The sequence below is a fragment of the Watersipora subatra genome, chromosome 3, assembly GCF_963576615.1.
Source record: "Watersipora subatra chromosome 3, tzWatSuba1.1, whole genome shotgun sequence".
Lineage (NCBI taxonomy): Eukaryota > Metazoa > Bryozoa > Gymnolaemata > Cheilostomatida > Watersiporidae > Watersipora > Watersipora subatra.
In genome coordinates this window covers 69,397,293-69,416,347 of record NC_088710.1, presented here as the reverse complement: position 1 = coordinate 69,416,347, position 19,055 = coordinate 69,397,293, and the positions used below count along the sequence as shown (strand labels likewise).

General features: G+C 37.2%; 1 protein-coding gene across 1 annotated transcript in view; it reads left to right on the top strand.

Moving 5' to 3' along the window:
* Window positions 1-9,307: 9,307 nt before the first annotated feature.
* LOC137390940 (protein mono-ADP-ribosyltransferase PARP14-like) overlaps window positions 9,308-19,055 on the top strand; it is a 68,504-nt gene continuing 58,756 nt past the window's right edge. The window contains exons 1-5 of the mRNA XM_068077254.1: window positions 9,308-9,400; window positions 11,578-11,642; window positions 16,746-16,898; window positions 17,467-17,688; window positions 18,106-18,255. Coding sequence (XP_067933355.1) covers window positions 11,609-11,642; window positions 16,746-16,898; window positions 17,467-17,688; window positions 18,106-18,255 — 559 coding nt within the window. The 5' untranslated portion in view covers window positions 9,308-9,400; window positions 11,578-11,608. The remainder of the gene's footprint in view (window positions 9,401-11,577; window positions 11,643-16,745; window positions 16,899-17,466; window positions 17,689-18,105; window positions 18,256-19,055) is intronic.

Below are 19,055 nucleotides of genomic sequence, written 5' to 3'. Positions count from 1 at the left end.
TTTAATCACATGAAAGGGAGTTAAAAACCTGCTACTCATGATATACCTTGTCAAGATGAAAATCACAAGATCAAATTCTGCTGTCCACTTCTCCTCACCAAGAGCATATATTGAATGTATATTGAAGTATATATATTGAATGCATATACATGTACATAATTTGTGAAAAGAAAGTGCGGTACTACTCACACAAATCAACTACTTTAAAAGCTGTCCTTCATGTAGCCAAAACTGCGTCTGCTGGCATGTCGATTAATCCTTTAAGTTAACTTGAGGCATGATTTCTTCAGTTGCTTTGACTATGATAAGTAATTTATAATCCATACCCTGTATTGTTCTGCAGTTCACCGTGTAGGCCTACTGATGCGGTACCAATGATTGGCATCACATCACCCACATCATCCACACAGTTTACTTGAACTTTTATTGACATGTTCAAGCATGGTTGTGTGTAATCATCTTGCTAATTTTACAGTGGTGAAAGTGCCTACATATGCAAGTGAATTGAAGAATTTTGCTTCCATCAAACAAGAAGAACGTAGATTTATGCAATTTGATCAAAACGAGGTCAGGTCGCTTTAATGATGGCCTATCATAAAAAGTGTTATGACAAGTATATCTGCATCATACTCGATACACAAATGTGTAAATGGTGAAAACATTCATCAATCTTGCTTCGACAGAATCAATTAAGAAGCTTGTCCAAGACTTGCCTATGGTCCCTATGGTATGTTATGTCAAGAGACAAGCAGAGAACTACATTTCAGCTATAGTTTTTGGATATTTTACCTTAGTTCCCCTGAGGACAGCTGAGTCAAAAACCTCTGAGAAACAGTTCATATCTATGGCAGAAATTATCAAACTACCATAAATGCAGTGACTCCAAGCTATTGAAGATGTGGGGTCATCATTGTGGATGCTATGGCTCTTATCCGAGCTCTGCCTACCAGTACTATTCCTTCAACATCTGGAAAATTTGCTGATACCATATTCTTGCTGTGCTTACTGCTCATGCTAAGAAGTACAAGACTGCTTGTGTGGATTTGCGATCGACAACTATTACAAGAAGAGAATCAAGGGAGTGAGTGAAGTAAAAGTGATAAGAGTCTACAAAGCAATCTTCATATTAGTAAGACAGCTCTGACGATACTAATTGATTGAAAAGTCTCTCTAAAGTCTGGAAGCAACAAGGAAGTGATGTTGGCATACATTGTTTTACCCTGGAAGACTACAGTCAGGCATGATACTTTGATACTTATGCCTTCATAGCTCCTACAATTATGTAACCCTCTCACACTGCCAGAGATCTCATACCAACTACAGTTAGGCTTCTGACACCATTTACAGCCAAGAACGTAATACTACCCATCTAACAAGCTCTTCTCTTGTACCTGTTGCAAACTGCACTCCCTGAAAAAGCTGAGCTGATGCTAATTTTTTCAATAAACATACAACTTGGTCAGGGCCATAGAGTTATAGAGTCATAGAGTCCCCATAGACCATAGATAACTCTATGGTCAGGGCTCACAGCATTACCAGATATTAAGCTATTTATATACCTGTTAGGATGTTTCTGTGTCTATTTGTGATTGAAATTTTGGTGGTTATACTTATCATGTCAAATCTTGAAAGCTTACTAGTCCTGACTTCAGAATGTCCAGAACAATAAATTCTTTATTATAACAAACAAATTTTCATCAAGTACAACAACAATGAAAAAATGAGTTGTGTGGCATTGATAGCAGAGTACAGAATGATCTGTCAAAAATTATCTTTATATAAAAGAAACATGGAGACATTAGCAGCTTTTTCCTTTTGAAATACTGAGTTTGAGATCCTGAAAACAATCTAGAGTTTGCGAGACTATGTGAGCTTTAAGTTGAATCTGTCAGCTGTTCCTCAGCCTATTTTTTTATACTGTTGGAGACAACAAAGAAAATAGATGATAGGCGGCCACATGTAGACCATAAACACATTTATGTAGAAAAAATATAGTGGATATTATTAATAAAAAAAAATGCCATGAAACAAGTGCTGTTAGTAAAAAGATTTGTGGGACAGACAACTCCATCGATAGGCTCTAGTTAGACGTTGCATGTACCAAGTAAAGTAACTAACTGTATTAGGGTAGTTTCTGGCTGACCTAATAAAATGGAAAATGTTCGTATTGATTGACTAGGTGAATGCTCGGCGGTGCCTGAGTAATAAAAAGGTCTTAGCACAGAAAATTGGTTTTTATTTTCCATATACAACATTTACCATTCAAACTTCAAAGTGAGAAGTGCTGTGTTCAAATAGATTAAGAAAAGACTAAAACAACTGTAAAGGTTTTTACCTGTCAAATAATTAGCAAGTAATGTCTATATAAGGTCTGTTTTGTTGCAGTGATTACAAAGAAAAGGGATTTGATAATGATACAATTAATACGAATTGACAAAACAAAATAAAGATCACGTGCCCACAAAACCTACTAATAATGACTCAATTACTTTAATAACAACTAATTCGTTCATTTTTTGTTCATATCGAAGTCAGTTTTTAAACTCAAAAGCTTTACAGTTTTTTTGATAATATGTTGAATGCAATATTCTATGCAACATCATAGAAATAAGTATAAGGCTAATAGCAGTTCCTTGTTTAACGTGGTCTTGATACTTTGATATATGTGAAAAAGGTTTTAGCATTTGGAATAAGTACCATTACGCATTTTGACGGTAAAATTTTAAGGCTATTTTGATTACAAGCGGTTTTTCTTTGTGCGAAAATGTATATTCTAAATGGTACTGTATACAAATTTTACTCTGCTAAAAAATTATTTAGACGCTAATATGTACTAACTCCGCTGTGCAGAAAAGGAGTTGAAATAAGAAGGCACTGCGAAAGGTTAGGTTGTCAACAGCCAAAAGAATATGAAATGGTTGCAAACAAAAGCAACAATCAGAGTGCACCTGGCCAAGCAAATGATGCTAATATTATAATGTTTGTATCTAAACATATTATAAATACAATTTGTTTATGCTACTTGTTCTTGAATATATATTTGTAGCATTGAATAAATTATTTGATAGACTATTATTATACAACTTATCAACGCTCAGATTTATAGCATATTATTTGATAGCGTCATTGCGGTAATCTGAACTCGGCTTACAATAGAACGACGCTCATAACTTCTTTTCTATTGCACATAAAAACCAGTTTTGGCTGCAAACTGAAGCAAACATATCAATGAGGGCAATGAGCTTTTATGCAACCTTGTTAAATAGAGTTAATATATGTTAACTATATATTAACTGTATTATAGTTAATATCTGTTGACTATATTATAGTTTATATATATTCAACCTTGTTAAATATATGAAAACATGCTACCAAAATTTAGAATGAAATTAAAAGGATTAGGATTATCGGGGGATTATTAGGATTATCGGGGGGGGGGGGGGGGGGGGGGGGGGTTGATTGCAAGCAATAGATATTAACTGGTAAGGACATGTATAAGCTTCCCCGCGAATATTTATTTAGAGATCTATAACAAGTTAGAAGTAAGTCGACAACTTTTTTGTATCCAAAAGGGTAAATGTCGCTCTGCCTGAAAGAGAGTGCGAAGTGTAAGCGACATTCGATTTACCAATCAAAAGGTTAAATTTACCTTCTAATAATTCTGACGAGGTGTTTGCCAAATATAACGCTACCCTTATTTGAACATCACCTCAAATAAAGTGACACTATAGGGGAAGGGTTAAAAATTGAGCCCCATGGCATTCAAATGAAGGTTTTACGTTATATCGAATTAATAATAACAATGAGTACATATAAGTGCGTGTATAACAAAGATTACTTTTGCAGCTGTCTATCCAAAATTTTGAATATGATGATATTGGTACCGCTCTACACTGGTGCCAACATAAAAATGAGATATTGAAATTAAATACATCAGTGAAATGCCTGAAGGTACTTTGTCTGACTGAACAGAGAGAATGTAGAGGCAATCCCGACTCGAGATAGTGCATGTGAACATTTTTTAGTTTTACGATTTCTAGCAAATACCAGAAACTATGCAAGAACCAGAAATTGAAGATTGAACTTGTGCCACTACAGTTGCACTGTAGTGGCACAAGTTCAGTTGCACTACAGTTGCACTGTACCAGAACTATTGAAATCAAAATGGTACGTTTGAAAATTACAAATTTAAAAAATTAATAAAAGATTTTGACATGACCCCGAAAAATATTTAAAAACAAACACAATTAGTAATATTAATTCATAAAAAAATGTACATACCGGTATTTAAACGAAAAAAGTATTGATAAAGTAAGAGAATAAAAAATGTTGAGAATGGCATAGCCTTGCATGTGCGTGTGTTTGCAGAAATGTGATTTTAATCGTTGCGAGTTGAATCCAGTACGATTCAGAGTTTTCATCCCTAGATTTTAATTGATATAACTGGACACAGCTGCGACAGAAAAGATAAGACAAACAAACTTTCAGATTTATAGATATAAATAAAAAACACTGCTGTAATTGTAAATGGGTATAAGTTTGTGGATACTTCAATAGTAGACTTCAATAAAAACATTTATTCATTGAAGCAATTAGCTTGTCACTTCAGCGTAATTAATTAGGGAATAATGTTCCAGCATTTAACTGCAAAAAATGATTACATATGAATGGAAACATTTTGCATAGCTGTATAGAGTGTTAAACAGAAAGAAGCCACCATTTGATCTTAGATTTATATTTTATAAATCTTAGCCATTCCTAATAGTTTCTTTCCTGCAACTGACTTGTGTTGATTGTTGCTGGTATTAGGCCAAGCCACATTTGAATGCAAGAATTATAACACCCAATGCCATAATGACTAGTGACAACTTGAAATACAGTTATTTTTATATGTTAGCATTTTAGAATCTCATCTTCGAGTGGGTGATATTTCTCCAGGTTCTCCTTTTCCTTACTGGCTATTTTGCAATAATTTGGTGCTGCTACATCTATTATAGTACCCCTCTTGTTCTCCTTGTTCACCTCCATGATTTTTGGCTCGGTATCCAAAATGTGCTTGTTTGCCGAGATGTAGAAGCCTCAGAGGAGCTTCGCACCATTGGTCTCATTGACCTTATCAAAAGCTCCCTTTCGGTGTTACGGTTTATTGAGACCATACTCATCCCATAGGCATCTGTACACAAAACCTGCAACAAGATTATGCCATTTAGTCTATGCATTGCCTGCCAGCTGCTTACGTCTACTGACGGTGTGCTGAATGGAATCTGGTGCATCCTCACTAGGATCATTTCTTGTGTGATCTGTGTTTGGAGTTGCCTAGTTAGGAGCAATTGCTCTTGCCATATCATGATTAGCGTCTCTGAATTAGCCGTTCGGTCACCTTTGTTCAGTAACATGCATGTTTGGTGGAGGCGACCAACTTCAGGTAGCTGCTGGTGGTAGGAATCATGGAGAGGTTTGGTGCGCCAGTCAGGTCCCCCATCATCAGGATGCAGTTTCATTGTCACAATGATCAAGTGGAATTCAGCGGAATTCAAGCAACTATGCTCTGTTATTTTTCTTTCACTGTCCGCTGTACACTTTGTTGTGAGTTGTTTATGGTGCGCACTGGCAGCCATTTATGCCTGGATGCCGCACTAAGACAGTATAAACAAATGTTTTTACATCAGCAATTTTTATTATATAGAACGCTTGATGCTGCGTGGAACAGAAGAGAGTAAAAAAGGATATGACGTAATGCAATACCTATAACAGTGATGTATGTAGTATAACTAAATATGAGTTGTCATCCCATGATGCACATAATTCTCAGTTCGACGTACACAATATTCAGTAAAACGCATAGACTAGCAAGTATAACAGGAGTATTGATATGAATATTGATGCATATATAACAGATTGTGCTACATGGTAATGATTGTATTACTAAAGTACAACCTAGCAGCATAGGAGGGAGGAAGGGGAAGGAGAGAGAGGGGGAGAGAGAGGGGGAGTGAGAGATTGAGTTATGCCATTCTAGGAATTTCTTTTAATTAATTATATGTACACTGTCACATGGTAGGCTGTATTAAAAAACAAGGGAAAACTACAAATTACCGGTAATAGATGAATTAGTACACCAGTTCACCATAGTTCAGACTTACATGTTTTTATGTGTGGTTGTGGAGAAATTACGTTATGCATAACTCATCCAAATTCACACGCAACATCAGTGTTGAATTTTTGACTATGTTTCTAAAATCTAAAATAAAATAAAAAACTAAAATTTTTTTCGATTATGTTTAGTTTGTGTACTTTTGCTTAGCTTGTGGAAACTAATTTAATTATTACTGGTTCATTTATAGTGAAGGTGTTAAGCTATTGTAAGCAATACTAATATCTACCAGTCAAACTTACTTCTTTATTCTATAAGTCAAACAATGAAATACACAACTAACAAAATTCTAAAACAATAATATTAATGAAAAACAATCAGAAAAGCTAATAAAAATTACATCCTTACTCAAACAGTCGTTTATGCTTGTTGATCAGTCCTGTACAGCTGTGAGTTTCGACAGTCAAACGAGAGTCGTGAGAGGCCATATGTAAAGAGTGTCAGCAGTTGAGATAGTGGTGTAGAAGAGGCTCAGCCGATGAAGGAGAAGGTGGCTCCATCGATAGAGAAGCGAGAGAGAGGCTCCTCAGCAGGTAGATGAGAAAGCATCCAAGGAAGCCCTCGGGAAGAGAGAGAGAGAGAGAGAAAGAGAGAGAGAAAGAGAGAGAGAGAGAGAGAGAGAGAGAGAGAGAGAGAGAGAGAGAGAGAGAGAGAGAGAGAGAGAGAGAGAGAGAGCGAGAGAGCCAGAGGCAGAGCTCAAGTTAGAGCCGGAGATAGAGATGGGGATAGAGATGCTGAGTCATTGGAGCTGTTCTCTTTCATAGATGTCTGGCATGTGGGATGGTTAGCCTGTGGGTGTAGGTTGAGTGTTAAGGTTTAATGTTTTCTGTTAGGCGTATGAAGATATATTGTTTGCGTAAGTCTTCAGCTGGTGCACGTGATGTCGGCGTGTAGGGTGGAGCTCGTGACTTACTCCTGGTATCTAGGTCATGTTTGACAGGGGTGGCAGATCTATATGTGTGCACTCATTTGATTCGTCTCTAATGTTTCTCTGGTGGTTTTCTGATGATGGTGGTTGGTAGGTTTAATTGCTTCGACTTCCCTTTGGTGGTTTTCACAGGTGGTACTGATGCAGTTTCCATGACTGATTTCTTCTAATTCGGAAGTTTCTAATTTTCTTTTGACGTTTTCAATTATTGGATCTTTTGACATCTTTTAGACGTCTTGCTGCTTGTACGTATTATATGCTTATCCTGTGGTCTGGCTGCATTCCCTATTGGTATGTTGTTTTCGCAGTATTTCTTAATAATCTTAACCATCGTAAGGGTATGGGCCCAGACAACCTTAGTCCTGCCCTGCTCAAGTTTTTGGCTGTTGACATTGCTCCCATTTTAACGCTGATTTTTAAACACTCCCTCAACACAGGGTGTGTGCCACTTGATTGGAAACATGCCAATGTAGTCCCTGTATTCAAGAAAGGTGACAAGAAGGCCCCACTTAACTATAGGCCAATATCACTCACTAGCGTATCATCTAAGGTAATAGAACATATTATTGCTCATAACATAAGAGATTATCTCGATCAGAATAACATCCTAAGTGAAACACAGCATGGTTTTAGAAAAAAGCACAGCTGTGAATCTCAACTTATACACACCATATCAGACTTGGCAAATTTTAATAATCTTAACACTCAAGTGGATGTACTTGTTTTGGATTTTAGTAAAGCATTTGATACAGTTTCGCATGACAAATTGATCCACAAACTTAGAAGTTATGGCCTAAATGCAAATGTAGTGACTTGGATCCAGCATTGGCTCCTGGACCGCACATTCTGTGTCATAGTTAACGGTAAAAAATCTCCACCTACCCAGGTAACATCAGGTGTGCCCCAGGGGTCGGTGCTTGGACCCTTGCTTTTTCTTTTATATATCAATGACCTTCCAGAGTCTCTGAACTGTCCAAAGACATCCATACGTTTATTTGCGGATGATGCCATACTTTTTAGACCAATAGAATGTGCGTCCGACAGCCTTCTGCTACAGGACCAACTGTGCAGAGTGGCTGCATGGGCTGAGTCGTGGCAGCTGAGATTTAATGCTAATAAATGCACATCTACATCTGTGGAACCAGTTAGATTTTCACATATATACAACTATTGCGGTACATCTCTTATATCCTCGCAATCCTTTTTATACTTGGGTATACTTGTTTCTAGCACCCTCAATTTTAATGAACACATAAATCGCATCATACGTAAGGCTAACGGCACTCTTTTTATGCTTATGCGGACCCTTAAGAAAACATCTCCTAATGTCAAAAGGACAGCATACTATAGTGTGTGTCGTCCACTGCTAGAGTACGCTTCGGAAATCTGGAGTCCACATTTTGATTATAGTATACAAGATTTAGAATCCATTAACCGAAAAGCTTTTAGGTGGGCCAACAATTTAAGAAAATTTGATAGTATATCATCAGAAATGGTGAAAATGGGATGGCAAACACTTGCAGAGTGAAGACGCATCAAGGACGAAAGCACACTGCAAAAAATTTTAAGCCAGGACCTAATGGTCGATTTTAATAGATTTGTAATTAAGAACTCATCCTATTTTACTCGAGGCTCCAATATCAGACACACAATCAATGCAAGTGCAATGAAACACTCTTTTTTTAACCGTGCGATGAAATTTTAACATCTGATTCTCTTATATCTAGACCAAGCGATCTTATACTTTTATCCTTCAGACTTAGATAAATAAGTCTATGCTTATTTGTGATCTTATTTTTATGCCTAATGCACCATTTTATTTCTACAGGCCTAGCGGCCACTTGAAATATTTTACAGAGATAGATAGATAGATAGATATTTCCATACAACAATGTGACGTGTTCAGGCTTTACATGTTACATAATACTACATGCATAATCCTTAAATTTATGCGAACTCTATTTATCCGTAATGTTCTCTCTTGGCGAGATCATGCGTCCATCAGATTTTGTCTTAGATAGATGATATACAGCCCACACATGTGGGCGGCTGTATATCATTGCTCAGATTTACGTTGTTCATCCGTGCAGGCGATATTCGCAAGGGACTTCCCCGGAGTTGTTCAGTTTTGTTTTACGACAATAGACTTAGATCATTCACACTAGTGTTATTGCAAATCAGCGTCATTATTCACAGAAAACGGCTAGGCAGAAGTCATAGTAGCAGTGCTATGTTAAAATATCTTGCTAGATCAGAAATCTACCATACGCAAATTTACTTTCAGCATATGAAATTCCAGAGGAGTCCCAGAAAAGATAGTATGTTGCGACCAAGTATACTGCATCGAGTATACTGCACCGCCTGAAACTACTGTTAACAAAGCACACAATTAGGCAGTGGATTGTTTTTAATGAAATAACTCTCAGTATTCAGTAATGATAAAAACCTTTTTTAAAATCTTTCGACTAACGCTTTATTCCTTATATTATATACCTTACGCTATTTAAACATTGATGTAAATTGTTTTTGTTCATCGCTCACGTAGTTTTAGTGATGAGTCGTTCATAATTGTCATTATTGCTCTGGAAATAAAATAATTATCTATCTGGTATTATTATTATTAAGTTTGATACAATAAAAATTAACACGACTGTCAAAAGTATCGTTGTGACATTCCTATTCAAGATTTCATTTTACTTGTTCTATTTGTTTGTCATACCGATAACAACTTACAGGCTTCTTTTAAATTTGGCTCGTTTACATATCTAACGCTTTGGATGTAGCAAACTGTCTTATGGTAAACTAACTCGTTGTGATTAGCTTTTTTAATATTTTTCTCTGAGGCAGATATATATCATAAATCATAGGTTTATACCTTGTCTGGTGAAGCACAAATATAACGCTCTTTTGTGATTATAAGGCTTCTAAAACGTAAACTGCTATTAGATTGCCGAAATGTATAGTTAGCGTTTTTACTTGAGTTTTATGGCAATATCTACATTAAGGTTTCCTTCGACAAATAAGTCTTTTCTATTGTTCGAGTAGGATGTTGATATCGCAAATTTTTTGATTTACTAACTTTTGTCTTCAACACGCGGCTATCGATGTGTTTTATATATGTATATCGATGTAAAGCCAGTATAGGCCTATTTATGTGTCTCGCCATTTGTGTGAATGACAACAGTAAAAAAGCACTACAAAAATTTGCTTTTTCGTTTCCACTTATTAATGGCTTAAATAATATATATCCAGTGCAGCTCACTGCATGTAATTTATTAATAATTTAAACAATATTTTGGTTTAATCTTGCTGTCAAAATTAAAATGAACAGTTGCTTTTGAAAAAGTTATAATACACATTCATAATTGCTATGATCTGTAGTTTATTGTCTGTTGTTTGGTTATAAATATGATGAATTTGTAGATAATAACAAGTTGAAAAATACTTGTAACCCACTCAAGTTTTGTATCTACAAATCTTGTACAATCTTTTATTCTGCGATCGATTCATTTGATTACGTTAAGTGTTATTACTTTGGGTATCAAAGTGCTTTTTAATCTTTTCAGCTTCTTGAGTTTGAACAATGAAGAAGGAATCATAATTAAATTTATATAGCTATGCTTATTTAAACATAAACGCATGTTAAAACTACAGTATCGCAGCGCCTCTTTTGCATCCATTCGTTGGGCACGATCTTTAACAAGGGTGACCACTTGGTAAAGAATAGAGTTTATTATTAGAAGAGACATAAGGAACAATGTTTTTGGGACTTAATTTCTATAAAGAGTGAAATGGGCTTATAAGTGACTACCTCTAGGCTCACAGCAATTGTAACTGCAAATTCATTAGATTTTTAGCTCCAAAAACAGGATTTATTTATAACATTTGTTGATTTTCTTCCGCACATATCAGCTTGCACCTTATTTAACGCTTTTTCATGTTATTCCTAGTTTTTCTAGATTTGGAGTGACAGCACAGAAGCATTTTTTGCATTCTTTCGGCCCATTGCTGTTTTTGTGCATCTTAAAATAAATTCCTCATACTACCAAATCTAAAGCATCATATCAATATTCTCCCTTCTCAATATCCAAACTTTGAGTTATTTCTGAATAGAACCCTGATGGCTGTCTAACAAAAAACCTTCTACAATGGCTAAAAAGATGCCAATCTAAGCTTGTGCAATATGTTGCTTATTGAAAATGCGTTAGTGTGTTTTAGAAAAACAATGCTTCATATCAACAGCTTTCAATGAAGCATGCAGCTGATTTAAAGGTGGTGGTTCATATAAATATTGAGCTTGCAACATTATGATTGAAAAAAACATTCGTTGCTGCTGCTAGTTATATCAATAACTGCAGATTTTTTAGGTTGAAGTTTGAAATAATGGTAATGTGTAATGAAGCATAGTCTATTCAATTGTTTTTAGTAAATAAAATTTCACAATATCAATTGGTACGCAAGCTTGAGATATTTTAATTTCATCTTGTAATTTTAGATGAGGTTGTGGTCACTGTGCTTGATTTAGGATGTCTCAGGCTGTGAGTGACTCTTCAACTGTTCGTAAGTCAACTTTGTCACACTTCCTAATTTCTATACAAACCATACAAACCAACACCATTTTAATGCTTGAATAGATTAAGTGTTTTGGCAGGATTATACTTCTGGTTTTTGTTTGAGCAGTATCATCAGGTGACTCATACTTTTTTGATTGGTCGAGTAACACCATCAGTTTGACTCATCCTATTCGGGCGTTTGTTGAGTAACATCATTAGGTGATTAGTACTGTTCTGGTGGCTGGTTGAGTAACACCATCAGGTAGGTCATAATGCATGGTCAATAATTTCAGGGTTGGAAAAAACCATGGTTTTTATGAAAAAACCAGGTTTTTTTGGTTTAAACTGGTTTTTATGGTTTAAACCGGTTTTTATAATTTTACCAAGGTTTTTGCAATTATAAGTCTAATTAACATCACCTACTATAGCTGCATGATTGAGTATTGAACATACATATGTGGAATCATCTGTTAAAGATGGTACTGTGGGAGTTGTTATGGGAAAAAAGAGAGAAAATATGGAAATTTCAGAGTGAGTCTTAAAACAAACATGATCGATGAAATACAAAGCAGAAATCTTATCACATAAAGTGAATATTTTACATACAGCTCTATGTATAAGTAGGAACTTTAATCCAAGTGATTAGTTGTGTAGTAGTGTAGAGCATTAGTAATTCTCTCATTTTCCTCATGTGATAGTTCTCCAGAACCTTAACGTCAGTGCTGTAAGTAGCCCACGTTTCTGAGGCATACAGTAGTGTGGGGACAATAACTGCCTTGTACACTTTTAGCTTGGTGTCGACTTGCAAGACTGGATTTTCAAACACTCTTTGTCTCAGTTTGCTGTATGCTATGCTAGCTCCCTGCAGCCTTCTCTCTATCTCCTTCCCTAGGTCGGCCTTGGAGGAGAGATTACTACCTAGGTATACAAAGTCATCTACAGGGCAAAGTGGTTCGCCTCCGGCAACAATGCGTGGAGTGACTATGTTTTTTCCAGGTTTCGGCTGGTACAATACTTGAGTTTTCTTTGCATTCAGCTTGAGTCCAAGAGCCCTGTAAGCATTTTCAAAAGCTGTCATGACTTCTTGAAGATGTTCCTCTGTATGAGCCACGAGAGCATTGTCATCAGCATATTGGAGCTCAAGAACACTTTGTTTCGAAGTTAGAGTTTTAGCCCGAAGTCTCTGCAGGTTGAACAGATCGCCTATTCGGTAGTTCAATGTGATACCTTCAGAGAGTTCTTGTTTCACAAGGTGTAGTACAGCACATAAGTAGATAGAAAACAGCGTTGGCGCAATCACGCAGCCTTGTTTCACCCCAGTTTTAACTCCAAAAGGATCCGTTTGTTGGCCATCCACCAAAACTGATGCGTTCATCTCATTATGCAGAAGCTGCACAATAGCCACAAATTTGGGAGGGCAGCCGATTTTCTCAAGTACTTTGTAGAGAGATTGTCTGTCAACAGTGTCGAAAGCCTTGGTAAGGTCTATGAAGGCCATGTAGAGGTCCTTGTTCTGTTCTCGGCATTTTTCCTGGATCTGTCTAGCAGCAAATATCATATCTACTGTACCCCTGCCAGGCCTAAAACCACACTGCGTCTCTGGAAGAATTGTTTCCGCAACACTGGAGAGTCTATAGGACAGAATTCTAGCTAGAATCTTCCCCGTTATTGACAAGAGGGATATCCCCCTGTAGTTCCCACACATCGTCCTATCTCCTTTTTTGAAGATGGTAACAATCAGTGCATCACGTAATTCATCAGGTATTTTCTCAGTTGTCCACACAAGTGTAAAAAGGCAGTGCAGTTTCTTGGTAAGTTTAGTTCCACCATGCTTGAAAACTTCTGCAGGTATTCCATCAGCGCCAGCAGCCTTCCCACTCTTCATTGCTCGAATGGCGGATTTCGTCTCGACTAGTGTTGGCTCTTCTCCTAGCTGCTGATGGGTTGGCAGCTGTGGGACTTTCTGCAGGACTGGATCAGCTACAGTGGATGTTTGGTTCAAAAGATTTGAAAAGTGTTCTTTCCAGCAATCTCTGATGGCATCTTTGTCTTTATGGAGCACACCATTCTTGTCTCAAACAGGTACAGAGCCATGTGACAGAGGACCGTACAGTTTTCGTGTCTCTGCAAAGAAATCCCTTGTCTTATTCTGATCCGCCAAGCTCTGAAGCTCCTCTGCCTTTTGTGTCCACCATTCATTCTGCATCCTTCGAACTCGTCGCTGCACATATGTTCGTATGCTGTGGTATGCCTTCTGTTTCTCCTTGTTTCTAAGATCGTTTTGCCAGGCTGCAAATTTAGATCGTTTTATATTTGTAAGTTGTTCTATTTCTAGGTCATTCTCATCAAACCAGTCTTGGTGGTGCCTTTTCGCTTTACCTAATACCTCCTCGCATGTCTCAGTGATACAGCTCTTTAGATTTGTCCAAGTCGAGTTGACATTTTGGTCATAGATTTCAGCTGATAGTCTCTCATTGATTTTTGTTTGAAAGTCTTTTTTCACATCCGGTTTATTGAATAGATTCACGTTGTACTTTGGCCTTGCTGTTCGTTTAGCTCTTCTCTGTTTGGGCTGTAGAGTGAAACTCAGCAGAGTTTTCACCAATCTGTGATCCGTCCAGCAGCTATCTGTTGAGTTGATCGCTTTGGTTACTCTTACATCTGCCAAGTCCCGCTGTTTGGTGATTATATAGTCTATCAAGTGCCAGTGACCGGAGCGAGGGTGCCTCCAGGTTGTTTTCCTTCTATTCTTCTGTCTGAACAGGGTGTTTGTAATCACAAGGTTAAGTTCTGCACATTTGGTGAGAAGCATGAGACCATTGTCATTCATACTGCCAATTCCCTCTTTGCCGATGACGTCCTTCCATGTCGTGCTGTCCGTACCAACTCTTGCATTAAAGTCTCCAAGAAGCACAACCTTGTCGGCTCTAGGAATATGCGATACAGTGTCATCAAGAGCTGAATAGAATAGCTCTTTATCCTCTTGCTCGGCCATCAGGGTCGGAGCATAGGCACTGATCAGTGTTGCTTTCCTGTTCTTACTGATGTTTAGTTGTAAAGTCATCAGTCGATCTGAAATGCCGACAGGAAGATGGTCCATGTGCTTAACAAGCTCATTTTTAACAGCGAAACCCACTCCATACAGCCTATGATCTTTAGCATCTCTCCCTTTCCAATAGAATGTATAACCACCTCCCACTTCTGTCATCTGGCCCTCATCAGCAAGTCTTGTCTCCTGTAGTGCAGCAATATCAATATCATGTCTTCTGGGCTCACGTGCCACAAAAGCTGTGCGACGGTCAGGTCGATCACTGCGCTGATTGTCCATGAGCGTGCGTACATTCCATGTTGCTAGTGTAATCTGTTGTTTTCTACCGCAAAGATTGATTACTAATGATCAAATGGTCTGACAAACGCACTAACAATAGTGTGTATCAACAAGCTAAGATGTCCAGCCTCGAAAGTATGATCGTTAAGAACAGACTTCGTTGGGCTGGACACTTGGTTAGAATGCCAAACTACAGACTACCAAAACAGATTCTGTATGCCGAACTAGAAAATGGGAAGAGGTCACAGGGGGGACAAAGAAAGCGCTATAAAGACTGTCTCAAAGATAGCTTGAAGCGTTGTCACATCAGATGTGAAACCTGGGAATGGAATGCCACGAGAAGAACTGGATGGAGAACTCTAACTCATAAAGGGGTGAAGATACTTGAAAATGAAAAAATGCGTCACAGAGAAGAGCTCAAGGCAGCACGAAAAGTGCGGCTTAGCTCATCTGATACTTTGATGAATGATGACTACCAATGTCCACATTGCAATCGTCAATGCAGAGCAATGATCGGACTACGAAGCCATCTTAAAACACACCAAACACATCAATAAAGCAAGCAGACATCTTACTCTAAAGAGAGGGATTGCAGAGAGAGAGAGAGAGTGTAGAGCAGAGCATAATGCAGATGCATTGCTAGTGTTTGGAGCCATGGCAGATGACTCAACTTCTATCACCTGAATATTAGCATCACTGTCTAAATTGGTGTTTTCAGCTTGACATTTTGCTACGTCAGCTTTAAGCCTATCTGCGTGACCTCGCGTTACGATAGCACACCTATCACGTTTTGCCTTGAAACCTTTGCAATTTGCAGTTCGAGTGAAAAACTGCCAAACGGGATCCTGTTTGCGAGGCATGTTGGAAATTTGAGGCACAACTTTAACTTTCCAAAACACAAAAAACTTGATAAACTGAATTCTAACAATCCAACTACTTTGGCTTGTGCCCAATAAATGAAGTATTAGTTTGTAAAATTAAAGCTTTTGCCCAAAAGCATTTTATTTTTTTAATTTCTAGTTATAAGTAATCCTTTCTCACTGGCCAGACTTGAGAAAGTATTAATTCATTATTAGAGACGATTGGATTAGTATATTTCATATGGTTTTTATATTTCATCAGTAAAAAGATCATCATATCACTAGATAAAACCAATTGAAAATGAAATTCACTAATTCATTGTTGTGCTTGGATTTCATGTAGTTTCAACTTGAGCGCTGCTATCAATTTACTACTGTGTCCTAAATGAACTTCCACAGCTGATAATTACATATAATTGCATTTCTACCGCACATGTACCATTAGGAGCTTGAAATATGTTTTTCACAAAAAATAATGAAAAAACCATAAAAACCGGTTTTTTCGGGCTGGTTTAAACCGGGTTTAAACCACTCGGTTTAAACCATTGGTTTAAACCGAGCCAACCCTGAACAATTCATGTTTCTTTTTGCCTTTTGTCTCCCATCATTCATTTCAATGCAGGTATGCTATACTCAGAAGTTGATATGTATTTTCATCATTTAATTGTAATCTCAAAACAACTTGCGAATGGACACATTTTCCACACCTGCCACAATACTATTTAAGCATTAAACTTGGATTCGTGTACAGCTTATCACTACTAGTAACTAGTGTATGCATATAACCAAGTTTGACGTGCAGTGCTGGGACCTGAATGTTGTTGGGTCTGTTGCTGTCCATGACATTGTCACTGCTATATTCTGCATCTGATCGTGAGACTGATTAGGAGTTTTCTGACAGTTTATAATTGTCTATTCGTAGGAGTAGAGGTTTACCAGTTTCCAGAAGATTGTGTTTTTGATGAGTTGAAGGCGCATTTTGAAGATGAGCCTTTCTTTGCCAAATGCCTAACATCTGAAGAACAGGCTTACAATGAGCGCACAAAGACCTACACCTTAGAGTTCTCCACAAAAGGTGTGTTCATAGTGAGTTCAGGATGACTGATGCAGTGAAGGTGTGTCTGTGGTGTGTTCAGATTGACTGATACAGTAAAGGTGTGTCTATGGTGTGTTCAGGTTGACAGATGCGGTAAGGGTGTGTCTGGAATCCTTTCAGATTAAAAAAATATTGAATCATGCTCAATTAAGACAATCTGGCTACACAGTGTTGCACAACTTTCTCTTACATGGACCTGCTAACTTATAGGTATTTTTATAACTAGAGCATCAGTATAAATTTAATATAAGTGTCAGTATTTTTATAACTAGCTAAAATGTACATGTACGTTAGGCCTTTTCTTGTAGAACTTATAAGACTTCACTAGTGATATGGTGGCATTTGTATATCTATCCTCTTGTATTCTTGTTTACAAAATGCCAATTTGAAATAATCGGAAATACTTGAACCAATTGCAATCAGTTTTCAATATGGTTGTAAATGCTTCACTAAAAAAGGTACAATAAGTTGGCTACAAGTGCAGAAGAGTTTGATACGCGCCTTTTTATTTGTCTTGTTGACATTTGATGTTATTCTTTACATGCAGATGCTGTGAAAGTCCTCTCGTCTGCCAGACAGCTTCTGGACCGAGATGATGAAACTTCTGTCATCAGTCTTCGTCCCAGCATCAAAAAGGCTCTTATCATCAGCGAGCAAAAGCCTATCAGTCAAAGATTTTTAAAAAAGACCGTTAGAAAATATGGTGATATAGAAGACTGCACGACTCTTGATGCGTCACATTATGTTGTAACATTTGCTAACGCTCAAGGTAAGTAGTGCTTAATTATAAAGTAACTTTAGCTGGCTCGAAATCGTTTTCAAATTTTTAATATTGACTTTCTAGACGTATGTAATTGCAAAAAGTTGTATATTTTTTGATTATATATTAGCTTTGGTAAATAATAGTACTGTCTACCAAACTATCTATGTCTAGCGCATAAGTGATGTAGTTACAGTTTTTCATTCACCTGTTTGAAATGAAGTCGGCCAAAACTCCTTGACCTCGGTCATTTTGCTAGGCGATTTTTATAAACAAAAGCTGCGGATATTCTTTAGCCAAGCATAATTACATCACACAACAAAATCGATGCTTTTTGCTGAGTCATCTCCCTGATTTTTTTGTTTGTCTCATTCTACTATAACTATTGAATTTGTTTATCTTATTGAGCTGTTATGTGGATTATAGATGCAGCGAGTCTGGCCAGCGCGAGGTCAATCACAATCGGTGAGTCCTTGAAAGTTCAAGTGCAGCTGTACGACCAGTTTGATCCCACAATGAGTGAGCTGTTGAAGCAACCTAGAAAACCCCCTGCTGCTCAAGGTCACTCAAGTGCTGGTAATTTTTATGCACCCACTATACTTCATCTGAAGTGGTTCTTTTGCCTCCCAATTTATACCACAACTGGCAGACAGGATCTTTGGGATAGAAATTGTTAAATAATTACGTACTTGAAAATCATTGTCTGTGCTCTATGTATATTTGATACGTTCCATGTCAGAGTGTGGATTCCATATTTGTGTGTGTTTAATTCATAAAAAGTTAGTTGTCTGGTTTGCTGAAGGTGATTTCTAATCCCTTAATCAAAATCTACACAAACCCACCTTGTCAGAATCAACTTTGAAGTTGAACATAGAATTACGTGAAACACAAATATGAGGAAATTATTAATAATAAAAGAAAAACAGAACTAACAATGGCCTGGTGGAATATCAATGATTATAAACGTGTCTACCTCTGTGATGAAAATGCCATGATATAAACATAACAGCATACAGCTAGAAGTAACCGATTCTCATCAAGGGCAGATACAGATAAAAACTTACATAACCTTCAAAACCTTCTTACATGACTTACTACTGAGAAGAGAATGTTACGCACAAAGTTTCTTGAAATGCTGCATATTCACACAGCTCCCCTTTGTCTAGTTTGGTAATGCGATGTTTGAATAATATTAATAAACTGCTTCATAGCTTAATTTTTACTCTTAAAATTATGAATCCTGAAAAAGGTAAGTGTGAGTGGTAGTAGCGGTGAGAAGAGAGAAAGCAGTTCTTTTTGTAATTTAATGTATAAAATTCTGAAAAAACAATCAGTCATCCTTGGCTCACTTTTTCCAAATGCCTCCGAAGCCGTTT